Source organism: Lactuca saligna, chromosome 7, assembly GCF_052625555.1.
Source record: "Lactuca saligna cultivar CGN05327 chromosome 7, ASM5262555v1, whole genome shotgun sequence".
Taxonomy (NCBI): Eukaryota; Viridiplantae; Streptophyta; class Magnoliopsida; order Asterales; family Asteraceae; genus Lactuca; species Lactuca saligna.
This window is the reverse complement of record NC_136423.1, coordinates 177,470,759-177,495,773: the sequence shown is the minus strand read 5'-3', so window position 1 is coordinate 177,495,773 and position 25,015 is coordinate 177,470,759. Positions and strand designations below refer to the sequence as shown.

Genomic DNA, 25,015 nt, shown 5'->3' with positions numbered 1-25,015 from the left:
TGAAGCTTGGAAGCAAATTAGGTTATATTTTCCACTTAATCTAGGATTGCATTATGTTTAGTTTAATCAAATTCGTTTTTGAGCTTGTTTTTCTTGCAATCATGAGCTAAAACTCGGATGGCTTCTGTTTAGGAAGAACCTAATTACTCCTATGGTTTAATTGATACTTTTGTTAATTGTTTATTGGTGATTTCATTAAATTAAGTTTGTTAAAGAACCTAATGGATTGATTAAAACTATTTTCTGTTAATTGGAAGACAATTAAGCTGCATGAACATCTCTTAGTTGTTAACCTCATATGTTTATGTGACTACTTTATCATATGACTAGGAATAATGAACATGAAACTAGAATTAATAAGAGAATAGGTAAATTAATGTGTGAGCTTGTTTGAGAAACCAACAAACAAGAGGTTAACTAAATCACCCACTTGATTAACCAATTACAAATCTTATTTAATCCAAATAGTTGAACTAGGGAATTTATTAGTTTAAACAATTGGCCACGGTGTGAATTAATTAATTATCTAAGGGTTAGTATTAGTGATAATGAACCTAACCACTATAGTTGGTAACCCATAACAATTAATATATTACATTACTATAAAAATAACCATATGAGTGAATTGGTTGGACCTAAACAGAAGCTCTTTATCAAAATTTGGTGAATTTTTACTTGATAGTTTTTTAGTTAAATTTCGTGTTAGGTGTTTTGTTTAAGTTTCTAGTCTTGTAAAACTAGAGAAAAACCTCTACTTTTATTATTTGCTTAGTTAAAATTAGTTATTAGTTTAATTTCCGTTCCCTGAGTTCAACACTCTACTTATTCATCTATACCACTAAAAGACAAGTTCACTGCCTTTGTGTGCTAAATTTACAACTTAAAAGTAGGATTAAAACCAGTGCATTTTACACACATCATTGCATGAGGAGCACCTAACGGAGATATTATTGACTTTAAGGAGGGAGAGATTATTTGTGAAGTTCTCCAAGTGTGAGTTTTGGTTGCGGAGGTGCATTTTCTGGGGCATCTTGTCAACTAGAACAATATTTTGGTTGATTCGGCCAAGGATAAGGCGGTGATGGGATGAGAGGTTCCAAAGTCTCCATCTAAGATTCAGAGTTTCCTTAGTCTAGTAGGTTACTATAAGAGATTCATTCAGGATTACTCTAAGATAGTGTTCCCTCTAACTCGATTGACGAAGAAGACAGTCACTTTCCATTGGGGGCCTGAACAACAGGAAGCTTTTGAGACTTTGAAACAGAGACTATGTGAGGCGCCAATTCTGAACTTGGCTGAGGGTGTTAAAGATTTTGTGGTTTATTCTGATGCTTCAATCTCGGGTTTGGGTGCAGTTCTGATGCAGCAGAGTCACATTATTGCTTACACTTCGAGGCAGTTGAAGCCTCATGAGGAGAATTACCCTACACATGATTTGGAGTTGGGGGCGGTGGTGTTCTCCCTCAAGATTTGGTGGCATTACCTCTATGGAGTACGTTGTACTATTTTCACGGAGTACAAGAGCCTAAGGTATTTGATGGATCAGCCGAATATAAACATGAGGTAGCACCGGTGGTTGGATGTGGTCAAGGATTATGATTGTAAGATCCTTTACCATCCAAGGAAGGCCAATGTGGTGGCCTATGCTCTAAGCCGCAAGGATATTGCGGCTCCAATCAAGGACATTTGTTTGAGGATGACAATGATTACTCCACTCTTGGGGCAGATTTAGGCTCATGTTGAGGCTATGAAGGAAGAGCACCGAAAAAGTGAGTGTATTATGGGTCAGGTGGCTTCCTTTGATTATGATAGTCGAGGATTTTTCACTCTCCATAGGATAGTGTGAGTACTTTATTAGGGTGGTCCGCGTCAGGCCCTGATGGAGTAGGCATACAAATCAAGATTCTCCATTCATCCTGGGGAGTCGAAGATGTATATAGATCTCCGTTGAGATTATTGGTGGTCCTGTATTAAGCGGGATATGGCTTGGTATGTAGAGAGGTGCTTGAATTGTAGGAAAGTCAAGGTTGAACATCAGTAACCTCACGAAAAGGTGCAGTCGTTAGACATTCCCATTTGGAAATGGGAAGAGATTACTAAGGATTTTATTACGACGTTGCCTTAGACCGCGTGCAGAGTGGATTCTAAATGGGTCATCGTGGAGTTATTGACCAAGAGCGTGAATTTTATTCTTATTCAGGAGGGTATTTCAGCAGGGAAGTTAGCCGAAATACACATTAGGGAGGTTGTGGCACGTAATGGGGTGTCGGTTTCAGTGGTTTCAGACAGGGATATCCGATTTACTTCCAGGTTTTGGAAGAGGTTCCATGAGGAGTTGGGTACTCGTCTGCATTTCAGTACAGTTTCCACCTGAAGACTGACAGATAGAGTGAGTGGACTTTCCAGACTTTGCTTAGGGTGTGTTTATTAGATTTTGATGGGAGTTGGGATATGTATATTCCGTTAGTGGAATTTTCGTATAACAACAATATCATGCCAACAATATTGATGGGCCTCCTTTTGAGATGCTTTATGGCAGGAAATGCAGGACCCCGATATGTTGGGGTGAGGTTGGTCAGCGAGTTATAGGGAGTATTGAAGTGGTAATCAAGACTATCGAGTTGATTCAGTAGGTTCGGAGCAGACTTGAGACAGCTCAGAGTCAGCATAAGAGCTACGTCGATAGGCGCCTAACAGATATAAAGTTCCAGGTGGGGATATGGTTCTCCTGAAGGTGTCACCTTGGAAATGTGTCATCTAATTCAGGAAGAGGGGAAGTTAGGCCCTAGGTACAACGGTCCTTTCAGGGTTTTGGCTCGGGTAGCATGGGTTGCTTATCGCTTAGATCTTCCAGAGGAGCTTAGTTAGATCAATATCATGTTTCACGTCTCTCAGTTGTGGAAATGTTTAGGGGATGATTTTGTGGTAGTTCTATTGGAGGATATTCACATGGATGATCACTTAAATTAAATCGAGAGATAGGTGGTGATTCTTAACAGAAAGATGAAAACCTTGAGGAATAAGGTTGTTTAGTTAGTGAAAGTTCATTAGCAACACCGCAAGGGTTCATAATGGATGTGGGAGCCGGAGGACGAGACGAGGGAGCATTATCCACAGTTATTGGGGGCAGCAGACTTCGATGACGAAGTATGATTCAAGTAGGGGAAAATTGTAACATTCGAGATTTATTGGTATGTTTGTTTTGACCCTTATTGTAAAAATTTCTATCATTTAAGTCCATAGCTAGTACGCGGTGCATACTCTCCAAGTACGCTTAGCGTACTAGATCATCGATGGATCACTGATGCACCCACGTACATGGGGTATACGTGAGAGTACACAGGGCGTACGTAATGTAGGGACAAACCCTAAATTTTAGGGCTTGTACCCTATTTAAACAACTTAAGACACCCTTGGACCTCCTAATGAACAACCTCCATCACTCTATACCCTGAGATCGAAACCCTAAGAGACATTTGTGAGATTTAAGCTTGATAGTGGGTTTTTTTTTTTTGGTGAAGTGGAAGAAGAACACTTGGAGGTGGTTTGGAAGTGACTTGAGCTTGTAGATCTAAAGTCATCTTCATCTTAGCAAGTCATTTGAGGTAACAATCTCTCATCTTGATGGTTCTTTATGCTAGATCCAACTTAGGGTGTTATCTGTGCATTTTTTGGTCTTTTAATCCATATTTGAGATTTTGGTCTACTCCAGACGCCATGGATGTTAGATCTTTGCACATTTGAGGTCCCTTGTCTATAAAAATGCAACCTTTATGAGTTATTTTGGTCCATGCAAGTGTTAGGGTTCTTAATATGGTTATTTTTGAGTTTTGGGTCCCATTAGGTCATGCATGGGAGTAAAGTTGCCAGCTTTACGTGTTAAGTCACCATTTAGGATCAGATTTTAGTGTTGACATGATGGCCTAACTGGTTAAGTGCTTAATGAATTGATTTGGTTGTCTTCGAAGTATGTGAGGCGTACCCAGCTCGTACTGGCCCCGAAAGGAGTACGCCAAGCGTAAGTCTGAGTACGCCCAACATACTCAGCAGTTTGATTATCGGTTGACTTTTACGGGTTTAGGCCATATCTGGGCTTCTAGGGTTGGGACTTATGCCTTTGGGCTATGGTTAGTCTATGGGCCTTCTTGGAATTGGGTCCATGATGGTTTTTGGGCCCAATTAGGAAGTTGTGCCATATTGGGCCTTAGGATGCCATTTAAGAATTTGGGCCTTAGGATGTCATTTAGGAATTGGGCCTTTAGAGCATATTAGTTGGGCCTTGGTTTTGGGCCAAGTAAGAAAATGGTAAAATGATCTTTTACCCTGGATGTTGGCAAATATTTAGATTCCTGATTATGGATCGGGATCCAATTATTAATTGGATATTATTTGTTGGTGTTAGCATGAGGATTTTCCAGAACAGCAGATCGAGATTTTATTTGAGAGATTTAATAGCTTGAGGTGAGTTTCCTCACTATGTTTTCAGGGTCGAAGGCACCAATATCGGCCAATAGTTTGTTATGATTATGATGCTAGTTGTCTACATGACTCTTGCATGTGTTATGTGTTTATATGTGTACCGAGCGGGCCTGATGAATATATTGTATGTTATTTATCTTTGTGATTTTTGCATGTATTTATGTGTTTGTATGTGTACCGGGCGGGGCCTGATGATAGATAGATCTGTTCTGATCGGGGTTCGATGTCGTGCAGGTCCCAATGCCGGGCGGGGCCCATTAAATAAGTATTCATTCAAAAACATTTTCAAGAGTATAATAAAAGCATCTATTTGCTCAAAACATATGATATTGAGTACCAAAATCAGAGTAATAACAAATCATAGTAACTAGGGATGAGCATCGGATTCAGGTACCTGCTTTTGGAACTGGAACCGCCTTAAGTGGTTCCGATTCCGGTTCCTAAAGTTATGGAACCGCCTTAAGCGGTTCCGGTTCTGGTTCTCATTTTCGGAACCGCTACCCGTTGGGTACCCGCCGGAACCGGTTTATATATATATATATATATATATATATATATATATATATATATATATAAACATGCGTGTTACTAAGACCGGTTTAGAATATATTGGTCCGATTTTGTCCGTCTTTGGTCTGAATTAACTTTATTTTGATCGAACTGAATTGCGGTTTTATCGGCAAAAGTTAAGAAAATTAATGTAACCGGGTTACCCGCTCTCGGAACCGGAACCGTCGGTTCCGAGATTGGTTCCAAACATTTAAGAACTACCTGGAGCGGTTCCAGTTCCGGTTCTAACTTTCTAGGAACCGCCGGCTCCTGTTCTCGCCAAATGAGGCGGGTACCCGCCTATGCTCATCCCTAATAGTAACATCATACCGGCAGAAGTCTAAAAATCGGGGTTTATGGGCAGAAGTCTCAAAAAACGTGATCTACGGATGTGAAACACTTTCAAAAAATCATATATTGTTACATTTATAAATTTAAAACTAATGCATAAAAATACATATCAACAAACATAAACAACCATAAATGAACAAACATATAAAAAAAAAAAAAAAAAAAAAACATCAATGAGCATAATTCAAACAAGAATAAGCCTAAATGAACATTAACATTCAAATCAAGAATCGAAAAACATAACATCAACACTTCTAATATACTAAATGTACTAACATTACAAAATATCTATGTTGTAAAACTTGAACCGGTCTTAAAAGTTTCACTTTCACTCTAATCAATTGTATAATATCATATAATAAACTAACATAAATGATGTAAATAAACGTTCGTGAACATAATTGAACGAATGAGAACATTTTGTATTCATTCGTTTAACTAAAAGCACAAAAAATCTTGTTAATACTTGTCAATTTATTAAATAAATTAACGAAATTTCCGCTGAATAATTCACGAGCGATTTATTTAACGTTTGATTCGATTATAACTGTCCCGGCAATAATAATTCACACAAACAATACCAGGGTATAGAAGTGAATAGGGCCCATTTTTATTATCAAAATAATCAATCATACTGAATTGCTGATAGTGTCACGTCATCACGATAATGATAACAATAATGTCACTTCTTAAAATTTTTTGTGGTTTTCCTTTTTTTTCAAAAAAAAAATCTGGAAAATATGTTTTCGAAGAGAATGTATGTAGAGCAGAGAAAATTATTCCAGAAATCCAGTTTTGATCAAGACAGTATCTCTTACTCTACTAAGATCTCTACCTTTGAGTGTTCTTCCAGCACCTTCACATACAGAAAATGAAGAAATTTGACTCCTTGCAAGCTTCTGTGCAATCCATTCATGAGGTGGCATCATGCTCCCATCATCATCATCATCATCATCATCACTGTCCCAACTCGCTCTACCATTATGACCACCTTCATCATCATCACCATCACCATCATCATCACCATAATTAAGCCACGTAGAATTCTGTGCTGATCTCTTTGACTTTCCATAAATCTTTGACCAATCAGGAACGTTGACAGGTGCTGATTGTTGTTGAGGAATCCTAGATTCCATGCAGGGATTGTTTGTACCAGGTCTTGGAATCATTCTGGCTGCAGTCGAAAGAGGAATGCTTCTTGAAGTCAAATTAGAAGATGACGATCCTTTTGACTTGATAGATTTTGAATCAAAATCATTTCTTTGATTCCAAACAGACCAAACATCAGTTTCTTGAAACTCGTCATTTCCAGTCATGTATGACCATCCACTGCTTCCTTTCCTGTACATACCATACTCACCTTCCATTCAAAGATTCACCTTTTCAGCTGGTTGTGTGAAAAATGATCAAATTTTATAAACTTTCGACCTTCTAACTACACTAAAAATACAAACTTTGAAGTAATGAAAAGGGGTTTTAGAGATAGTGGAATTCTTGAGGTCTGAGGATTGTACTTTATAAGGTTACAAAAATCTTGCTCGAATGCTCACAATCACCAAATTTGTGCCCATGCTGTTTCTACTTTCTCGAATGAAATGACCCAACTTCAATAAAGAGTTATCACTAAAATGAAAAAAAAGAAACCTAAAAGCATGTGAAAGTTTTGAATAAGAAGTAGAACAAGGATGGGGTAAAGTTGTAATTTAATTATCTTCAAAGGGGCATGAAAATTTCGTTTTCTCCTGCTCTTACAAGCCGCCAAGCAGATAATATTAGTAAAACTAAAGAGTATAAACTCGATCAAAGTTTCTATACCCTTGATGGTTCTTTATAAGATTGGAATATACTCAATTATTGGACTTCAATGGTTAGATCTTTTTGACAGTTTTTTTATTCGTCCACTTGTTCCATATAAGTCCAATTCATCTTTATTGTTTATGTTGCTTTTATGATCCTACGTCAGAAATAAATAAATAAGACTACTTTATTAGAGATAAAGGGGAAAAGGCTTTAATGATAGATTGATAGTAGTTCTATGTGCCATTTATTGAAGCATAGAACGTAATTTTTCTATTAAAGGTTAACTAGATTCGTGATTTAATGTGATCAAGAAAGCACAAAATATGTTGGCTTATGAAAAAGGAGCCTTCTTTCATTGATTCTTTGAATGGTATTTGTAACTATCAAATAAATATCAATAACATCAATCGACCTTTTCTTAAAATAATCGATTTCGTGAAAGCCATAATGGTCTTTCCAATTTGTTTGATGAACTCCAGCTATCATTCAATGTATCAGGTCATACAAATACAGTCGCAGAAAATCTTCAAAACCAGCAGCTGTTAGGTACTATTTTACCTTTTTGTCTAGAAATATTACTGAATAAAATGAATGTAAAAAGTAAATTTAGGGAGAAGTAAAAAGGTAGATAGGTAAAGAACATTATCAATGGATAAATGCTCCTTACTATAACCCATTATATATAAATATTTCTTTTTTATTTAATGTATAGACAATCACTTAATAGAGATAGTCAGTGAACAAGTTTTTCCCTGTTAGTCCTGACTTTTCACAAATTTGATTATTTTATGTAAACCACACTTAATGAGGGGAAAAAAAAAAAGAACAACCGCTTAGGGGTTGTTTGGTAACCTTTGAATGAAACTATTCAGAAGTAACCTCTGAATCGGTTAGCATTCAAGGGGTTTGGAACAATATCTGCAGGATCTTGAAAGAATCAAAAGCCTTGGAATTTCATCTAAATAGCTAGGCAACAATATTAAATTCTCTTAATCATTAAGAGGTTGGAACCATTCAGTTCAGCCATCAGCATGATTTAGTTTGGTGTACAGCAGCCGCCATTCGATGTATATAGTACCAATTCAAAACCAATCAGATCTCCACTGTTTTTCAAATATATTTAAACCATTTGTGATTACTTTTGGAAAATTAAGAGAGTGATAATATAAATAAAGGAAAAAAGAGAATGGTTTGGACTGTATCGTGTTTATGGTCCTAAATATAGTTGGTTGCAGCCACCAAAGCACGAGATGGGCCCCGAATCTTAACAGAGTTAACTTCTTTGACATGTATTAAGTTTATTCAAATGCTGATTTTATATAAAAAGGGTCCCCTTAACATCTATATATTATGTAAACAAAGACGTCTGTAAAAGTAGTCAGTGCTATATGAACAAATGATTGTTTGTTTATATTACTAAAGTGGCATCATATTGAGTTGGGTGTTCTTTAACAAGATTTTCCACTATAAGGTGCTCCTACTTTTCAAAAAATTGTACTTGGCTTTTTTTGCAAACTAAATTTCATTCTTGTGAAAATGCTAAAAAAGACATTATAGTTTGCAAGAATGAGCGATTATGAACAAGTATGGATGTATATATGTCAAAAGCATTTTTGTTTTTATAACAAAAAATCAAACATGATGCATCCAAAGTCATTTTAAATAGTCCTAATATATTAATATGCATTCAAGGCGATTGAAAAGATTCGCACGTGTTTATAAAAAATTGGGCATTTAGGTGAAATTAATCATCTTTTAAATAGTCCACTTGTTCCATATAAGTTAAATACTTCAATGCATGTTGAGTTTTTAATTCTGACTTTCATATCCCCTGAAACATTTGTCGTCTTCCACCCCATCATTATCAATTCTAAAAGCATGGATATGAATCAAGGATATTGACAGTAGATCCTAAGGAACATTTTTTAAGGGATAAAGCCAAAGGGATACATAATGGTGGATTGAAGAGCAATAATAGTATATAGCATAGTTTGATTAACAGAATATGTCCTTTATATAACCCAATATACAGAAGTACCTTTTTCTCACAACTTAATCCTTTCAGGAAGCTAATTTTTGTCCAACGATACACCTCAACAATCATTATAGGCATCTCCCTATACACAAACAATATTTTCAAAATCAATCGGTTATTTCTGGATTTTTCATATATGATTTTCAACTAAGTTTATAACTCAGATATAGGGAAAAAAGAAGGTAATTTTGGAGATGCTCTAAGTGAATTCAAACACATATTATATGAAAATTTCACAGTTAATGACAGCAGTCAAGGGTAGACACTGTATGGCAGTGTCTACCATTGCATGCAAACATTTAAGCATCTTGCAACCAAAACAACATAGCACACATAAATTGCTACAATATAGTAAAACACGATATACATAGACAAAATTCTATAAAACATTTGCAACCTTTAACTATTGATACATACTAACTACGTAAATTTTTACTCAATTGTCCAGCAAGCACAATGGACTTGACACTTGTACTTGTTGTCACCCACTCTCTTTCTGCCCTTCTTTGTCGTTGTCTAGCATTCTTTGCACGTTTAGGAGCCAATCTAGCATCTCTCTCAACAAACGCAAGCCTAAATTTCTCAGCAATTGGCAACTCAACTGAGCTCAAAACAGGTTGAGTTGTCCTTATAAGCTTAGATCCTGAAACTGCCCATGTTTTTGGGTCGATATCTTCTACAATAAATTCATCCAATGCTACACCAGGTAACGCGTGTTTGGGAATATCAATCCCTTTGTGCCCAAAGAATGATGGTTTCGGGTTCACTATAATACGTGGACATTCGGTTGCCAAAATCTCTAATGAATCTTTGTCAATTGTTGGCTGTAAAACAAGCACAAAGAATAAGTCTAAGACCATGTTAAGCAGACTAGCTGATAGCTAAAAAACTAGCTGCTAACTGACAAACTAGCCGATAAAAATGACGTAGCAAAACTATCTAATAAGCTAGCTGAATAATGTGAAATGACATAAAAAGGCATGTAGAATGTTGAGCTTTTTTATAATTAATAAAGGGTATATTTGGGAGAAACATTGTAAGTAAGTTTGAATACGTACCCATACAAGCCAACGTAAAGATTGTGCTCCATGTATGATCTCTGTGGTATCAAGTTCTTCCCATGAATCGCCTTCAACATCATTCAATGTTGGTTTCAAGATGCTTAAAGAGTTGCGTGCAGTATGTTCACTCCTTGGGCATCCTCTGCAATATTAACTGCGTTCATAGCCCGTATACAATAAGCCCAAAATATTGGGTTGTTCATCTTGTGGTGTAGTCAACAATTTTTTACATACAACATTTTATATGAATATAAAATAGAAAATAGAAAAGAAAGATATGGAAATCGTACCCCCATCTCAATATCTCTAGACAAGGGCAATTTTTCACAAGTTCTGAAACACCAAATGGAGTGATCTTGCTGCAACGACTGTATAAGAAACTAATGTTAATGGAAATAGCATACAAAAGACAAAAGTGAATCTTCATGTTATAACACCTTATGTCCATAGCTTTTAATTGGCTACAAATCCTTATCACTTTCAATAAACCGATATCTGAGACTTCTGAATCTGATAAATCGAGAATTTCCCATGAGCTTTCAGCCAATGCAACGATCACATCATCACTTAGCAAATTTCTTCTTCTTGCAATGGCTGTTATGATCATCTGATAAGTTGATCATTCATTTGAAGAATTTAGACTAAAACACAAACATTCTTTTAAAGAAATATACTCAAATCTCTATGACTAGAATCTAAAAAGTTCTTTTTGTTAAAAATACATAATGACACATACTAACAAACTGAACAAAAAAAAAGAAAAAAAAAACTACCCTGAATTTCCCCATCCAACGGCCTTTACCAAATAAAACTAAGCCATGAAATTTACAACCAAAATGCATAGACCTAATTGAAAACTATGTAAAGCAGCATGTAGCTTCCTGATCTTTAATTATGTAGTTCCAAATGTAATGAGGGATGTCACAACAATGTGCTTATTGAATGAAAATTTTAAGATACATGTCAAAGGACTAGAGTTTAGTCAATAAGCACCACAATGAAAACATATCCAAACTCCTATTAAATAATATTCACTATAACGCAAATTGGTTATCCTCATTTTGCTACAATCTTGAGCATCAAAAGGATATTCACATACATAAGTGTGAAATAACAGAATCATAATACCTACCTTAATGTCTGGTGGGAAACTGGCCACAAGATCTAAATCCTCAATAATATCCTCAAGATGTTTGCCTATAAATCCAAGACACAAGCTTACAAGAGCAGGAGGTTTTCTCTTCTCCAAAGGTGACCCTGTTACACAAACAAAACAATTATAAGCAAGCTGATTGCAGCCAAATAAAATACACATATTCAAGTTCAAACTAAACCAAAAGAAAAACTGATATACTCAGCAACACTTCTTTAGTTCTTTTATATGTAACTCATAGCTGTGAAGTTCAAAACAATCAGAAACTTCTCTTCAAAATTTATCTCAGCCTACTAAATTACGAAATATGATATTCATCGTTTTCATCGAAAGATAAAGGAAGCACATCATACATAATACGAACATTTAGATATGAATCTACATACCCCCTTGCCCTTATGTTCAGCTAGTGTGTTACCCTTATAAAGAAATTACAAGATTTCAAGATAACTAGCCTAATAGAAATTCATGTTGACTACAACTCTTATGTGTATAAACAATTAGAAAACGAGAATTAGCATATAGAAACTCACAGGAAGATAGCAGCAAAGGGTTATAATTCTTGGCCAATTTGTTAGGGTTCCTGGAATTGAAAGTCAAATCAATATTCTGAAAGGATCTCTGTACGGCTTCCAAACCCTTTCCTTTATCCATCAAATGATGAAAGGAAGGAGAAATGGCCTGAAAGGGAATCGGAACCGGAGTTCTTGAGAGATTTTCGAAGATCGATAGATATTTGGGCAGTGATACGGAGTTTCCGTCGACGGCCTTCTAGTTGTATGACCGACCTTCCATTAGTTGTAAAATGATTCAAGAGTCTCTCTAACGCATACAATTTTTTCAAAAAATAAATAAATAAATAAAACTTTTTTTTTTACGGAAATCTAAAATTAAATAAATAAACTTATTTTAGTGAACAGTATTTTAGTATTTTTCTGTTGCTAGATTAATTTGTTTTACAGATTTAGTTATTTATGTTTTTTATAGATATATAACCATTAAGTTTGTGGCAAACATTTTCTTTTTTTTAAATATACTATTCTAATTATCTTCAACTTGTCAACAAACTCAAAAAGAATATTATAAAAATGTATAAACTGTATTTTTTTTTTTATTACACGTTTATCTTATATTTTAAATTTTATTATGAATTTATTCTAAATTTGAATATTGTTAAGAATATGACCCCAACTTTTTTTTTTTTAACAAATTCTACCAAAAAGTAGTTATTTTGTACAACTTCTTTTATGTTTTTTCAGGATTTTTTTATATTTTTTACAACCTTTTTTTAAACTTTTTTTACATTTTTTTTATAGTGTTTACAACTTTTTTATAATATACTAGAAATTTTTTTGACATTTTACCACCTTACAAAAACAAACAATTTTTTGGTAGAATTGTTTTCAAGAAAAAGTTTGAACCATATATATGTAACAAAATTTAAAGTTTGGATCAAATCCATAAACAATTTAAAATTATGGGTCAAAATGTAAATATGCAAAATGACTTTCTGTATACTATAACAGGTGAAAATCGAAAAAAACAAATTTTATTATCTTTTATAATATTTTTGTGGGTTGTTAAAAACTTGAAGGCAATTGAAATAATATATTTATCAAAAAAAGTGTTAACCTCTAGAGGTAATGGTCATATATATATATATTATTAACATGTTATTTATCGAGTTAAATCATCTAATTCATGTTTTTTTTAGGTTGATGGTTCAAGTCTTATGAGGGAAAAATTAGAGAAATAGTTTAAGATTATATTAGTTTTTTGGTTTAAAAAAAATAAAAATAACTTGTTATTTGACATTATAATAAATTGATGTTTCAAAATCTAATATTCCAATAGAAAAAGTAAAGTTAAAAGAAAAGAAAATTACAATAATGAAAAAAAGAATGTTCTTATATCCTTTACCCTTTTAACATTTTATCAGCTTCGTTGAGCCGAAACAGAAAAAAACGAGGCGCTTCAACTTGAAAATAAACCCTTGCCTGTCTCATTTTTCATAAGAGCGAGTTTATCGATCTCGCCCACATCATCGATCTAGGTACGCCTCTCTCGAGTGATTTTTAATTATTGAATGGCTTCTTGATGAAGTGATTCAGGTAATCATAAGAACCCTAACTCTTCACATTTGTTAGAAAAGGCTTACACCTTGCGATTAGGTTTTGTTTTTTGGTTTTATTTACCATACGCGACTTGCATTCAGTTATGGCATCTTTCATTTTCGACTGTTAGTTACATCTTTCATGATGTCGATGCTTTCCCCCCTTCGATTTCCGGAAAGATCCTTACTTATGGTTGTACACTTGTACTCATTGTTTGGCACTTTGGCTGTTTGATTAGTTTAAGTACATTACATGGAGATGGAAGATCTTTATTTTGAATTCATAAGGTTTCTTGAAGATGTTAAAAGACTAACAGAGCTTCTAGAATCTGGTTTTTGAGAATATGTTAGTGTTACTACATGCTCTCCATTTTATAAAAGAATGGTTGATGACAAACCAACTATGTCACATGATTTTCAAAAATTTACCCTGCAATTTCAAGCATTTATCCAGGAATTTTGTTGATATGAAACTATAAATGCATATGTTTTATTTCATTCCCCCTGTCAATCTAACATTATAGCTTTATAGTATGATTTTCATATATGGTCTAAAGTTAGGGTTAATGTATTTGCAAAGTTGGTCTATAACTCTATATCCACTTGAAAACATTGTTTCTCACTTTCAGGTATTGGTGAAAGGAAGAAGTTTGTTTCTCAATGGCACCACTTATAAACAGATTTCCATTTGTAGCTACTCATTTGAAGAGAATGATAGCTAAGCTGAATGCAAATGATGAGAAACACACCATAAAATCATGGTCACGTGCATCTATGATCATACCCGAAATGGTGGGCCATCGTATTGCTATTCATAATGGAAAGAGACATCGTCCTATTCAAATAAAAGATGCCATGGTAGGCCACAAATTAGGGGAATTTGCACTTACACGTGCACGTAAGCCACAAAAGCCACAAAATGTGAAAAAACCTGCAAAAAAGGGTAAATGATCAAAAAGATTGAATCAAGATTTATAGTTTATCAGCATTTTCTGGATCATTTTGTTATGGAATTTTTAGATAATGTCTCACATTCACAGTTGATTTTTGTAATAAAGTCTACATTTGAACATGCATTGGTTTTGGCATCGAATTTGACTCATTTTATTGGCTTGTATGCATGTTTCATCAGCAAAAATGAATGGCCATGATCTTTCTTATGTTTGAATACAGTTAGACGAGGAGGGCATACATGTCCTTTCCACCGGGATATTAAGAGCAAGTCTTTTTCCCCACCTTGTTCTACCTTTTTTTTTACTACAAAATTGATTTTTGATTTCAACCCTTGAATTGAAATCTTCTACTGACAGATTTTCCACATTTATAAAACTCATGTTTATAGTTGTTTTTTTAACTTCATGCCAAAAGAATGACTTAACATAGAAAGTTAAGGAAGTGGGATTTTTCCCAATATTAAGTCGTAACTTTTTACAAATTTGACATTATTTATTTTACAAACCAGAACTGTTGTTGACTTTACCATCAAACCTTGTCTCCTTTACTTTTACAAAATTGTGATCACTCTTTACTCTTTAGTTTAGGTACAGGTAGAGAGATAGACATAAGAATCCAATCCAAAATGGAAATAACAATAATGATACAACTTTACACCATTATAAAATTTATATAGGAACAAACCAAACAAATGCTTCATAAACAAAAGAGCGATTTAAAAAACTATAATACATATTACGAGTAGGGTATTGGGAAAATGATGAAAATAGTAAAACTTTGATGAATCAAACTCAGACTCGGCTCTTTTGGATTATTATCTATGCTCCTAAATTCATTGGTATCTATCTAGTAGACATTGGAGTTTCTAGAAGCTGTTTTCCGATTCTTTTTCTGTTTTGTTTGAAGAAACAAATTGCACTAGTTAGAACAGCTTGCCCGGTTGGGTCCCACTTCTCATCATCGTGCAGAATTCTTCATAGTTTATCTTCCCGTCCTATAATAATTCATACACAAACAACAATTGTAACTTTTAAACACTCAAGAAACATTCAAGACAACTATGACAACAAAGAACTCACATTATCGGTGTCAACTTCGGCTATAATATCTTTAATGGTGGCTTCATCTCCCATTCCATATTTCTTCATTGCTGCTTCTAATTCATCTCTTGTAATAAACCTGATTCACTCAAAACATCACAACCAAATTAGATTGGTTGTGAATTGTGATAGTTTTATAGTTAAATACAATAAATTTTAAGGCTACTTTACTCACCCACTATTATCGGTATCAAAATGCTGAAAGGCTTTGTACAAATGTTCTTCCCTTTCTAATTTGTGTCGATGCATTGTTGCTGTGATGAACTCAATGTAATCAATCGATCCATTTCCATCAACATCAGCCTGAATCATAAAAAACAAGTTTATAAGGTAAAAGGGTGTTTAAAAATAGAAATTCCAACTTTTTTTTTTAACATGGGAAACATCTTACTGCTTCCATGAGTTGCTTCACTTCAGCCTCCGAGAGCTTTGACCCTAATCGAGCCAATCCAGTTTTAAGCTCTTCATAAGTAATAGTTCCACTGTTATCAGTGTCTATGTTTTTAAACATTGATTTCAACCCTTGAATCTCTTCTGCTGATAGATTTTCCGCAATGACCTATAAAACTCATACTGTCGGTGTCAGTAGATAGATAGCAGTGTACGGTTTTCGGAATGGACTGAGTCCAGGTCCTGGACCCAGTCCTAACTGTAATCAAATTGGACTGGGCCGGACCAGCAATACTGGTCCAGCCCGGTCTGTGTTCACCTCTATGGATGAACACACTCTATTAGAGGTAACACTGAAGCTAAAATAGTAGCTGTTTTGGGTTACCTTGAGAGCAAGCTTCTTGAGCTTATTCATAGCTCGGAATTGCTTCATCCTAGAAAGGACTGCACTGTCGATTGGCTTGTCGGATGCTTCACCACCTTCTCTTATCCATGGATGCTCTGTGTACCATTTTTGAAACATACAAGAAAGATATTATGAGCTCATGAGCATATCTGCATCTATACATATGAGCTTATGAGCATAGCCTGTTTTGAATATGTGATAATGACTAGTTTAATCAGATAATTAACCATAATAAAAAGTAATGCAAGAAATAAGGTTTGGATGTGTTAGTTGTAATAGTTACTTAAATGGTGTTGGAACGTTTGTCAAATAAGGGTAAATACTGGAATTTACTCTACCCTATGCCTATGGCCATGGGGGAAAACTTTATTTATTTACTTTATTTATATAAATAAACCGTTCTTTTTGAAGTAAGGAAAAAACAGTCGTATATATGTTACCAGATTAAAACATGTCACCATTTTAATAATCTGTTTAATAACCTCCAAACCAGTAAGAGGTTGGGATCATTCAGCGCTAAAGGGTTTATTTTTCTCAAAGAGCCCCGAAGTCTATCATTTGAAAAAAGAAACAACACCTAAGAATCTACATCTATGATCTATTATTATACAGATACATACCAAGAACTTGAGCAGAAGTTATTCTCTTCTTAGGGTCTAGTGTGAGCATCCTTCGAACAAGATCCTTAGCACTTGTGGAGATAGATGGCCATGGATCACTTTCAAAATCAATATAACCTTCAAGTACAGCATCAAATATTCCCTTCTCTGTCTCTGCAATTTCATACCCAATTTCATGTTATAACTTATAAAAAAAAATAAAAAAACAGAGCATCAAATTACCTGCCCAAAAGGGAGGCACACCACTTAGCAGGATATACAGTATCACCCCTGCACTCCATATGTCTATTTCCTTCCCGTATTTACGTGTCAATACCTCTGGTGCAACATAATACGCACTTCCAACAACTTGCCGATACGCTTTTCCTGAAAGTATTTGTTTGCTTTGTCATATAACAAGGTCATCATATATAATGCTGTGTAGCTCAAAAGAAGTTCAAGACATTGTACACCAAGATCGAATTAAGAACTTTTCTGGAGATATCAAGAAGATGGTGGAAGAATCTATAGATGTAAGAGTAAAGTAGGACCTTCTTTAGCGTTCATTCATGTTATTGTCCCCTCGTATTGCAGGAAGACTAAAGATCTCAAGCATGAAGTGTTAAAATTGTAATTTCTTTAAATTTGAAGTGTTATTTTTACGAAAAACCTAATATTTTTAACCAGTTTTTCAGATACGACCTAATTGTTTTTTATAATGTAAACCAAAAGTATTATCCAACTTTCATTCTTGCCTTTTATCGGTTTAACAGGTTCCATCATGTAAAAATGAAATACTATGTTTTCTTCCGAAAAAATTGTCAAAATATCGTGCGGCTTATGCAAATAAGTATAAATGTTATTTACATCAAAGACATAACATTTTGATATTTTTTCATTTAAAAGCTTTTTCTATAGATGGACACTTAACCCGAATAAGAGTGTAAAGATCTAGCAATAATAGTTGTGTATATTCAAAAATAGTTTCCATTTAAATTACTGTCCACTCATATAATCATCCTATCCTTGTGTAGTTTTCTCTATCATTCTAAAGCACTACTAACAAATCTCTTTCCATTAACTTATTGTGTTGTTCATCGTTTGCTTTACTTCACATACATTTCCTTGTTTTCCTTGTTTACGAGAGTGATTTGACTTGGTTTGAGGACTAAGTGTCATAGAGTGAGCTTGTGTAGACAAGTCCGTGAGATATATTGCAAACATTTACATAAAAATCTAGGAAATTTTCATTAGTAAGATTGATCACGAAAATGCCCACAATAAAACGTGAATCATTGAACTTTTTAAAGTTCAACTATCTAATTATTGTTGAATCCTATAAAATCTTGCAAGAACCGATTCTTTCAATGGGATTTTTTCTTAAAAGTCAAAAGATTAAGATTTGTATATGTTACAAAATAGAGATTCGATTAGCAATACCTTCTTGAATGAAGACCGATAAACCGAAATCTGTAGCTTTAAGAAGTGCGTTCTCACTCTTATCCGAAAGCAAGAAATTTTCAGGCTTTAAATCACGATGCATCACTCCCATAAAGTGACAAACATGAACCACATTCACAATCGACCTGCAAATCGAGGCTGCAGCTCTTTCACTATAATGACCTTTTGCAATGATCCTATCAAAAAGCTCACCTCCTTCACAAACCTCCATAACCAAATGCACAGATTGCTTATCTTCATAAGCACCTTTAAACTCAACAATATTAGCCTGCCCACTTAGATGCTGCATAATCTGAATTTCTTTCCTCATATCATCCTTATCACTTTTGGTTACAAGTTTCTTCTTTGATATCGACTTACAAGCATACTTTTGACCAGTTGATTTCTTTATACAAAGATATGTAACACCAAATTGACCTCTACCCAATTCTCTCCCCATGGTGTAATGTTGTTTAACGTCTTCAAATGGTTTTCCGAGAATCGAGTCAGCTGTAAACACCCTCTTGGGACTGGGCGGCGGCGGCTGCTTTCTCGCCGGAGTTTGAGCTGCCGGAGCAGGGGTTTTGGTGTAAACCGCATTGGGTTCAACGGATCTTGTTCTATGAGCATCAGGGTATGTCCCTCCACTCTTGCTTTTGCTACTACACAACCCCATTTCTTGATATTTTGAATGGAATTGTGGAAATTGATCAAGAAACGAATACCCAGATGAGGATTGATTGTTGTTATTTGGTTGTTGGTTCGAAATCGAAGATCAAAAGGGGTGTCGATGAAGATGGTCAAAGAGAAAAGTCAAACCGCTAAGATTGAATAATAATTCATGGAGGAATAGTTTAAGGTACAGAAGAGGTTGAAGGAAGGAACGTGGTGAGCTCATTCGGAATACTTGAGATTTAAAAGAATGGAATCTTCGAAGAAATTAGACGCGGTTTGATTGGGTTGAATGTGGTCAAGGAGAAGTAGGAAGTCAGACATTTTGACTTTTTGAGAGTCTTCATGTTGTCCACCTCCATCTTTGGATGAAGAAATGTGCTTTGCTTTGTGTCCATTGAGAATCTGCCAAATATTAGGAGCTTTCACTCTTTGTCTTCAAGTAAGGTGTTTGTTTCTTCTTTATTTAATCCAAATAATTAAAATAAATTTAATTTGATAAATTATATATTTATATTTCTTCAATTATATTTAGATATTTTGTAAGTTTTAAGTTTTAGGATAATATTTTATTCATATAATAATTGTTTAATAATTGTTGATATCCACCTCTCCTATCTTATTTCATTTGTGAGGTTTGTTGTTATTGTTTTTTATATGGTAATAATTATTGTGCTTTTTATATAATTTTTTATTTATCCTTTAGATATCGTGTACATTAATATCAAGTTTAGAGTTAAAAGCGGTTTGCATTGAAACCTAAATTAGAATAAACCATAAATGGTAAGCTCATTTGTTTTGGGGATGATGTTTGGCCAGCATCTAAAAACGAAGAGTAAATTACACGAATGGTCCCTATGGTTTGGGGTAATTTGCGTGCTTGGTCCCTAACTTATTTTTTTAACTCGGAAGGTTCCTATGGTTTGTTTTTGTTACGCGTTTGGTCCCTACTGTTTATTTTTGTTACGCGTTTGGTCCCTATCTTATCTAAAAAGACTATTATTTAAAGAGAAAAAAATGATGGGGTAGGTGAGGTAAGGTGATGGGGTGGGATTAGGGGTGTGTTTATTTAGATAAATTAAAAGAATCAAGGGCATAATAGTCTTTTTAGGTAAGATAGGGACCAACCGCGTAACAAAAACAAACAGTAAGAACCTTCCGAGTTAAAAAAATAAGTTAGGGACCAAACGCGCAAATTACCCTAAACCATAGGGACCATTCGTGTAATTTACTCAAAAACGAATCATTTGGCATGTGATTTCTATGAAGCATCTCGTGGGTTTGTCTTTCATTTTGCTTTTATTGAACAAGAGGTTTAGCAAAATACCAAGAAATGTTCCTAATTCCAACTTTATGAACATCATTTTGATATCAAACACAAGCTCTAATTTTCATTATTTTTAACATCAAATAAATAAATAAATCACTATTCAAGTAAAAAAAATTCCATCACAAAAATATTATTAATAATGAATACAATTTGCAATAAACTTATATGAATATTACTAATACCTTATAAATAGTAGTAGTATAATAAAAATATTATAACTTTTATAATTAATATTTTTATTAAAATATTTACCTGCAACGGTGATTCTTTTGTTATTTGTTGAAAAATTATTTTTTATATTTTAAAAGCAACAAAAAAATTATTCATCTTTTTTACCTTGGAAACGAGTTTGACAAGAAGGAAGAAGTGGAGAACATGTTGAGGTGAAGGAGAAGAAAAGAGAGGAAGATAACTGTGTTGAGGGAGGTTGTGATGGTAATGAAAAGCAACGGAAAGCCTCATAATATATATAAAAACGGTGAAGGGGAGGTGTTTGTGTCATGGTAACACCGTTATCCGACTGTCAAGTCATAAAAACATTTGTGGATGTTGCTCACATCTTTCCGTCTAAAACTTTATACCTAGATGTACACAAAATCTATTTAATATCGAAACCTACTTTCTAAAACATTCGGTTCGGACCACATCCGTTCTTTTTATAAAGGAATTTCGTTAGGTAGTTCTGGTTTTTATCAGTTTTTTGAAAGGAATATATACATCTTGTCAAACCGGTTACGGATAAAGGAAAACTGTTTTTTTTTTTAAGTTCCAATTTACGAATTATTCTAAAAATTGGGTTTTAACTTTTTTTTTTTGGAAATTTAAATTTAACTCCAATAAACTTGTTGCATGCCATTATGAAATTACACACATAAACATTTAGACAGTAATTGTGTGGAAAATCTTCAGAAAAGTCTCAAAATTTTTGAAAAGGGGAAATGACTTATTAGGATAATTAACTATTGTCCTTGTACTCAATTGGTCACTTTCCTTTTTTTGTATCTCATTTACCATTGAACTTGTTGTATGTGTTCACAGAAATCATTGAAACCAGCTATTGAAGGTTTCCGACAAATTCTTATCTCCGGTGACTCTCCGGTCGTCTTCTCCGGCGAGCCTCCAACAAAAATAAGTTTTTCTGGCGGACTTTTCTCGACTGTCATCCAAGCGGCATCCACCGCCTTTGTTGCTGCATAGCTTTCTCCACCTTCCCCTCTCCCCCTCCTGTCGATTTGACGCCAGAAAAAGGTAGAAGGGACGCAAGCAGCAAGCCACCTGCCACCTCCTCCTACCATCACTAGAACCCACCTGCCACCTCCCTTTTGCTACCGGTAAACCACCATTACCACCTCCTGCTACTTGCTGCTGCTATAAGTCATCAAGCCGAGACCCAAGGATCCGTCGAAAATCACATTTTTACCGGAGGCTCGCCGGAGAAGACGACCGGAGAGTCACCGAAGATAAGAAATTGTCAGAAACCTTCAATAGTCGGTTTCAATAGTTTCTGTGAACACCTACAACAAGTTCAATGGTAAATGAGATACAAAAAAAAAAGAAAAAAAAGAAAGTGACCAATTGAGTACAAAGGCAACAATTAATTACCCTAATAAGTCATTTCCCCTTTTGGAAAAATTACATTTAAGTTTCAAGATTTTTTTTAACGAAAAAGTCGTGAAAACCTGCAAAACTTTGCAGTTTCACCCTTTTTGACCGGTTGAAACTGGTACCAAATTAATTTGGAACTATTTCGTAAACTAACACAAAATAATATGACTTTTCTATAAACAAAAATATTATGATTTTTCTACATATAAAACTCTTATTATTATTATTATTATTATTATTATAAATAATAATACTATTTTTTGAACTTATTATTATTGTTAATAATACATATAAATGCATTTAAATGAAAAAAATAATATTAATGACATTGTTTAAGGGTGGAGGTAAAGAAAATGGTGATGTTTTTAGCATTGAAATCACTAATGTCTACTTGTATATTTTTACTTTGTATATGATCATTTCATATTGGTTATTATTGTTTTCAATTCAGAATATTAATACTTAACAATTTAAAAGAAATTGTATATTTGTAAAATTATTTGTAAATCTACCCTAATAAATGAAAATGACTTTGTCACATGTCATTCTCTCATAAAATTAGCCACATGTCATTTTGTCATAATTTGAGATATATTTATTTTCCACTTGTCATTACTTTAATTTTCATTTTCAATATATCATTAATTTAGTTTCCATAAATTAAACCAACCATAATAACTATAAATTTCAAATTTCAAATTTTAAAATTTAATTCAAATTTCAAATAAATTTACAGTTTAAACCTTTATGTTTAACATTTTGCTATAATTAACCCGTTTAGTACACACTAAACACATAATTTTAATTTATTTACTTTTTGCATGTTTGTTTTCTCATAATTTTCATTTATTTCAATTTCAATTTCAAATAAAATTTCTATTTAATCGTTCGTACTTAACATTTTGTTTTAATCAACCCGTATAATATACGGGTCTCACAACTAGTAGTTTAAGATAGAATGATTTCTCACTTTGTATATAAAATTGTTTAAGGTATAAATATTACTTTCCAAATCCAACAGATCTACCACAAACATCTACATAGGTAACTCACGTCAAAATTCAAAAGTATTAATTACAATATCTTATTTAATGTTTGTAGTGGATCTATTGGATTTGGAAAGTAATCCTTCCACCTTAAAAAAATTTATATACAAAGTGATAAATTCTTCTACCTTAAACTATTTATAAACAATTTTACAAATATGCAACTTCTTATAAATTGTTAAGTATTAATATTCTAAATTGAAAACAATAATAACCAATATGAAATGATCATATACAAAGTAAAAATATACAAACAAATATTCATGATTTCAATGCTAAAAGCATCACAATCTCCTCCACCTCCACCCTTAAACAATGTCATTAATATTATTTTTTCATTTATATGTATTATTAACAATATTAATAATAACAAGTTCGGAAAACAGTAATATTATTTATTATTATTATTATTATTATTATTATTATTATTATTGTTATTATTATTATTATTATTATTATTATTATTATTATTATTATTATTATTATAAGGTTTTTGTTTGCAGAAAAGTCCTAATATTTTTGTTTATAGAAAGTCCTAATATTTTGGGTTAGTTTATGAAATACTCTCAAATTAATTTGATACCGGTTTCAACCGGTCAAAAAGAGTTAAACTGCAAATTTTTGCCGTAATAACAAGAACACCTTGTAGATCTTGACAGTTGAAAGCAAATTGCCTCAAATGTTGCACCTTTAAAGGCTTACAAACACTTGTAGCAAAAGGATGAGAGGTGAGAGGAGAGAATGCATTTAGAATTTCGGCTAGGGTTCCAATTAGCAAACATAGGCTGAAATTGTTGCAAGACATGGTGTGCCACTAAATGTAACAACCCGTTATTTCATGTCAGTAAAGATCGAGTCATGTAACCTCCTTGAGAAAGGAAATAGAATATGAAGTATTCAAAAACTCTATTTGGAGTACACTATGTGGTAGTTATCATCTTAAGGTTTCCAATCATATAAATAACACAAAAATCCGAGTTATAACGAAGAAGTTATGCTCATTATAAGTTTTCCGACAAAAACCAGCAATACAAAGTTACGTAAAAACGCAAAGTTTCAATAAAACATTTTCTGACCTTAGGTGTCTAAATGAAAGTGATAGATATCGTTAAACTACAAACATGCATAAAAAGAACGCTCAAATCGGACATCATATGAATAAGTTATGAATTTTTAAAGAAATTCCTTAAACACGTCACTTTAATAAATAAATAATAAAAATAATTTCGGAATTTGCCAACGGAATCTAAATGAAAGTTGTAGATCGTAGTCTCACTTTCGCGGGGATATAAAGAACGCCAAAAACGGAGTTCGTATGAGGGAGATATGAATTTTTGAAGTTTGATAATTAATTTATATATAATTTTTATTCAAAATTCGGTATTATCCGAAGAGGAGTCAGCCTAGGGCTATAGTACGCGCCGCGTACCCTAGTACGCCCCGCGTACTGAGAGGCCACGGCCTCGGATCGTCCACGTCGCACGATCCGGAGAACCCGACCCGCTGTCCCATCCGACCTGCGTGCCAGCGACCCGTCCCATCCGACCCGCGAACCCAGGGATCCGTCCCATCCGAAGCCGAGGCAGTCGAGGCCTCGGTCATGCGTGACGTACGCGTACGCGCTGCGTACTAGCGTACGCCCCGCGTACTGAGGCAGACCAGCCTCTCTATAAATAGCATACGAAGGTTTCCAAAGAAAGGGCTCATTCTCTCTCATTTCTCTTGCGTTTTTCCTCGTTTTCCGTGCTCGTACTACCCCGAAGCCCTGGTCGCTTCGTACAAGATCCGAAGGTCGATTTTCTCCCGAGGAATCCCGAGATTTCCGAGGAAAATCCATTTCCCGAGACGAAACTCTGCCGTTTTTCCATCTCGCTATCTTCAAGTTGTCAAGTGAGTTCATACCCCTTTCTAACACACTTTAAATACATTTTT

General features: G+C 34.1%; 3 protein-coding genes and 1 long non-coding RNA gene across 4 annotated transcripts; 1 reads left to right on the top strand and 3 right to left on the bottom strand.

Moving 5' to 3' along the window:
- Window positions 1–5,967: 5,967 nt before the first annotated feature.
- Window positions 5,968–7,179, bottom strand: LOC145007540 (protein S40-6-like). The gene has a single exon (XM_078966453.1). The coding sequence runs from the start codon at window positions 6,744–6,746 to the stop codon at window positions 6,156–6,158; it is 591 nt and encodes a 196-aa protein (XP_078822579.1). The 5' UTR covers window positions 6,747–7,179; the 3' UTR covers window positions 5,968–6,155.
- Window positions 7,180–9,414: 2,235 nt separating this feature from the next.
- On the bottom strand, window positions 9,415–12,244 carry LOC145003770 (RNI-like superfamily protein). Its single transcript, XM_078962682.1, has 6 exons — window positions 11,962–12,244; window positions 11,408–11,532; window positions 10,713–10,882; window positions 10,566–10,643; window positions 10,273–10,417; window positions 9,415–10,038 (listed from the first exon to the last, which is right to left on the bottom strand). Exons 1-6 carry the CDS (start codon window positions 12,080–12,082, stop codon window positions 9,631–9,633), a joined length of 1,047 nt encoding a protein of 348 aa, XP_078818808.1. The 5' UTR covers window positions 12,083–12,244; the 3' UTR covers window positions 9,415–9,630.
- Window positions 12,245–13,363: 1,119 nt separating this feature from the next.
- LOC145004206 (uncharacterized) lies at window positions 13,364–14,613 on the top strand. Its single transcript, XR_013662319.1, has 2 exons — window positions 13,364–13,481; window positions 14,171–14,613. It is a non-coding gene; the product is annotated as an uncharacterized LOC145004206 (long non-coding RNA).
- A 508-nt stretch (window positions 14,614–15,121) lies between these two features.
- LOC145004205 (calcium-dependent protein kinase 9-like) lies at window positions 15,122–19,465 on the bottom strand. Its single transcript, XM_078963092.1, has 8 exons — window positions 18,431–19,465; window positions 17,234–17,377; window positions 17,012–17,164; window positions 16,371–16,486; window positions 15,987–16,154; window positions 15,771–15,898; window positions 15,575–15,674; window positions 15,122–15,489 (listed from the first exon to the last, which is right to left on the bottom strand). Exons 1-8 carry the CDS (start codon window positions 19,104–19,106, stop codon window positions 15,418–15,420), a joined length of 1,557 nt encoding a protein of 518 aa, XP_078819218.1. The 5' UTR covers window positions 19,107–19,465; the 3' UTR covers window positions 15,122–15,417.
- Between the last annotated feature and the right edge of the window lie 5,550 nt (window positions 19,466–25,015).

Coding starts and splice junctions, on each gene's coding strand:
- LOC145007540 (XM_078966453.1), bottom strand. CDS start 6,746: ATGGAAGGTGAGTATGGTATGTACAGGAAAGGAAGCAGTGGATGGTCA.
- LOC145003770 (XM_078962682.1), bottom strand. CDS start 12,082: ATGGATAAAGGAAAGGGTTTGGAAGCCGTACAGAGATCCTTTCAGAAT. Junction 10,644..10,712: donor TTAAAAGCTATGGACATAAG/GTGTTATAACAT, acceptor TTTCTTATACAG/TCGTTGCAGCAAGATCACTC. Junction 10,418..10,565: donor CTAGAGATATTGAGATGGGG/GTACGATTTCCA, acceptor TTAATATTGCAG/AGGATGCCCAAGGAGTGAAC.
- LOC145004205 (XM_078963092.1), bottom strand. CDS start 19,106: ATGGGGTTGTGTAGTAGCAAAAGCAAGAGTGGAGGGACATACCCTGAT. Junction 17,378..18,430: donor ATCGGTCTTCATTCAAGAAG/GTATTGCTAATC, acceptor AAATACTTTCAG/GAAAAGCGTATCGGCAAGTT. Junction 17,165..17,233: donor TGTGCCTCCCTTTTGGGCAG/GTAATTTGATGC, acceptor ATGAAATTGCAG/AGACAGAGAAGGGAATATTT.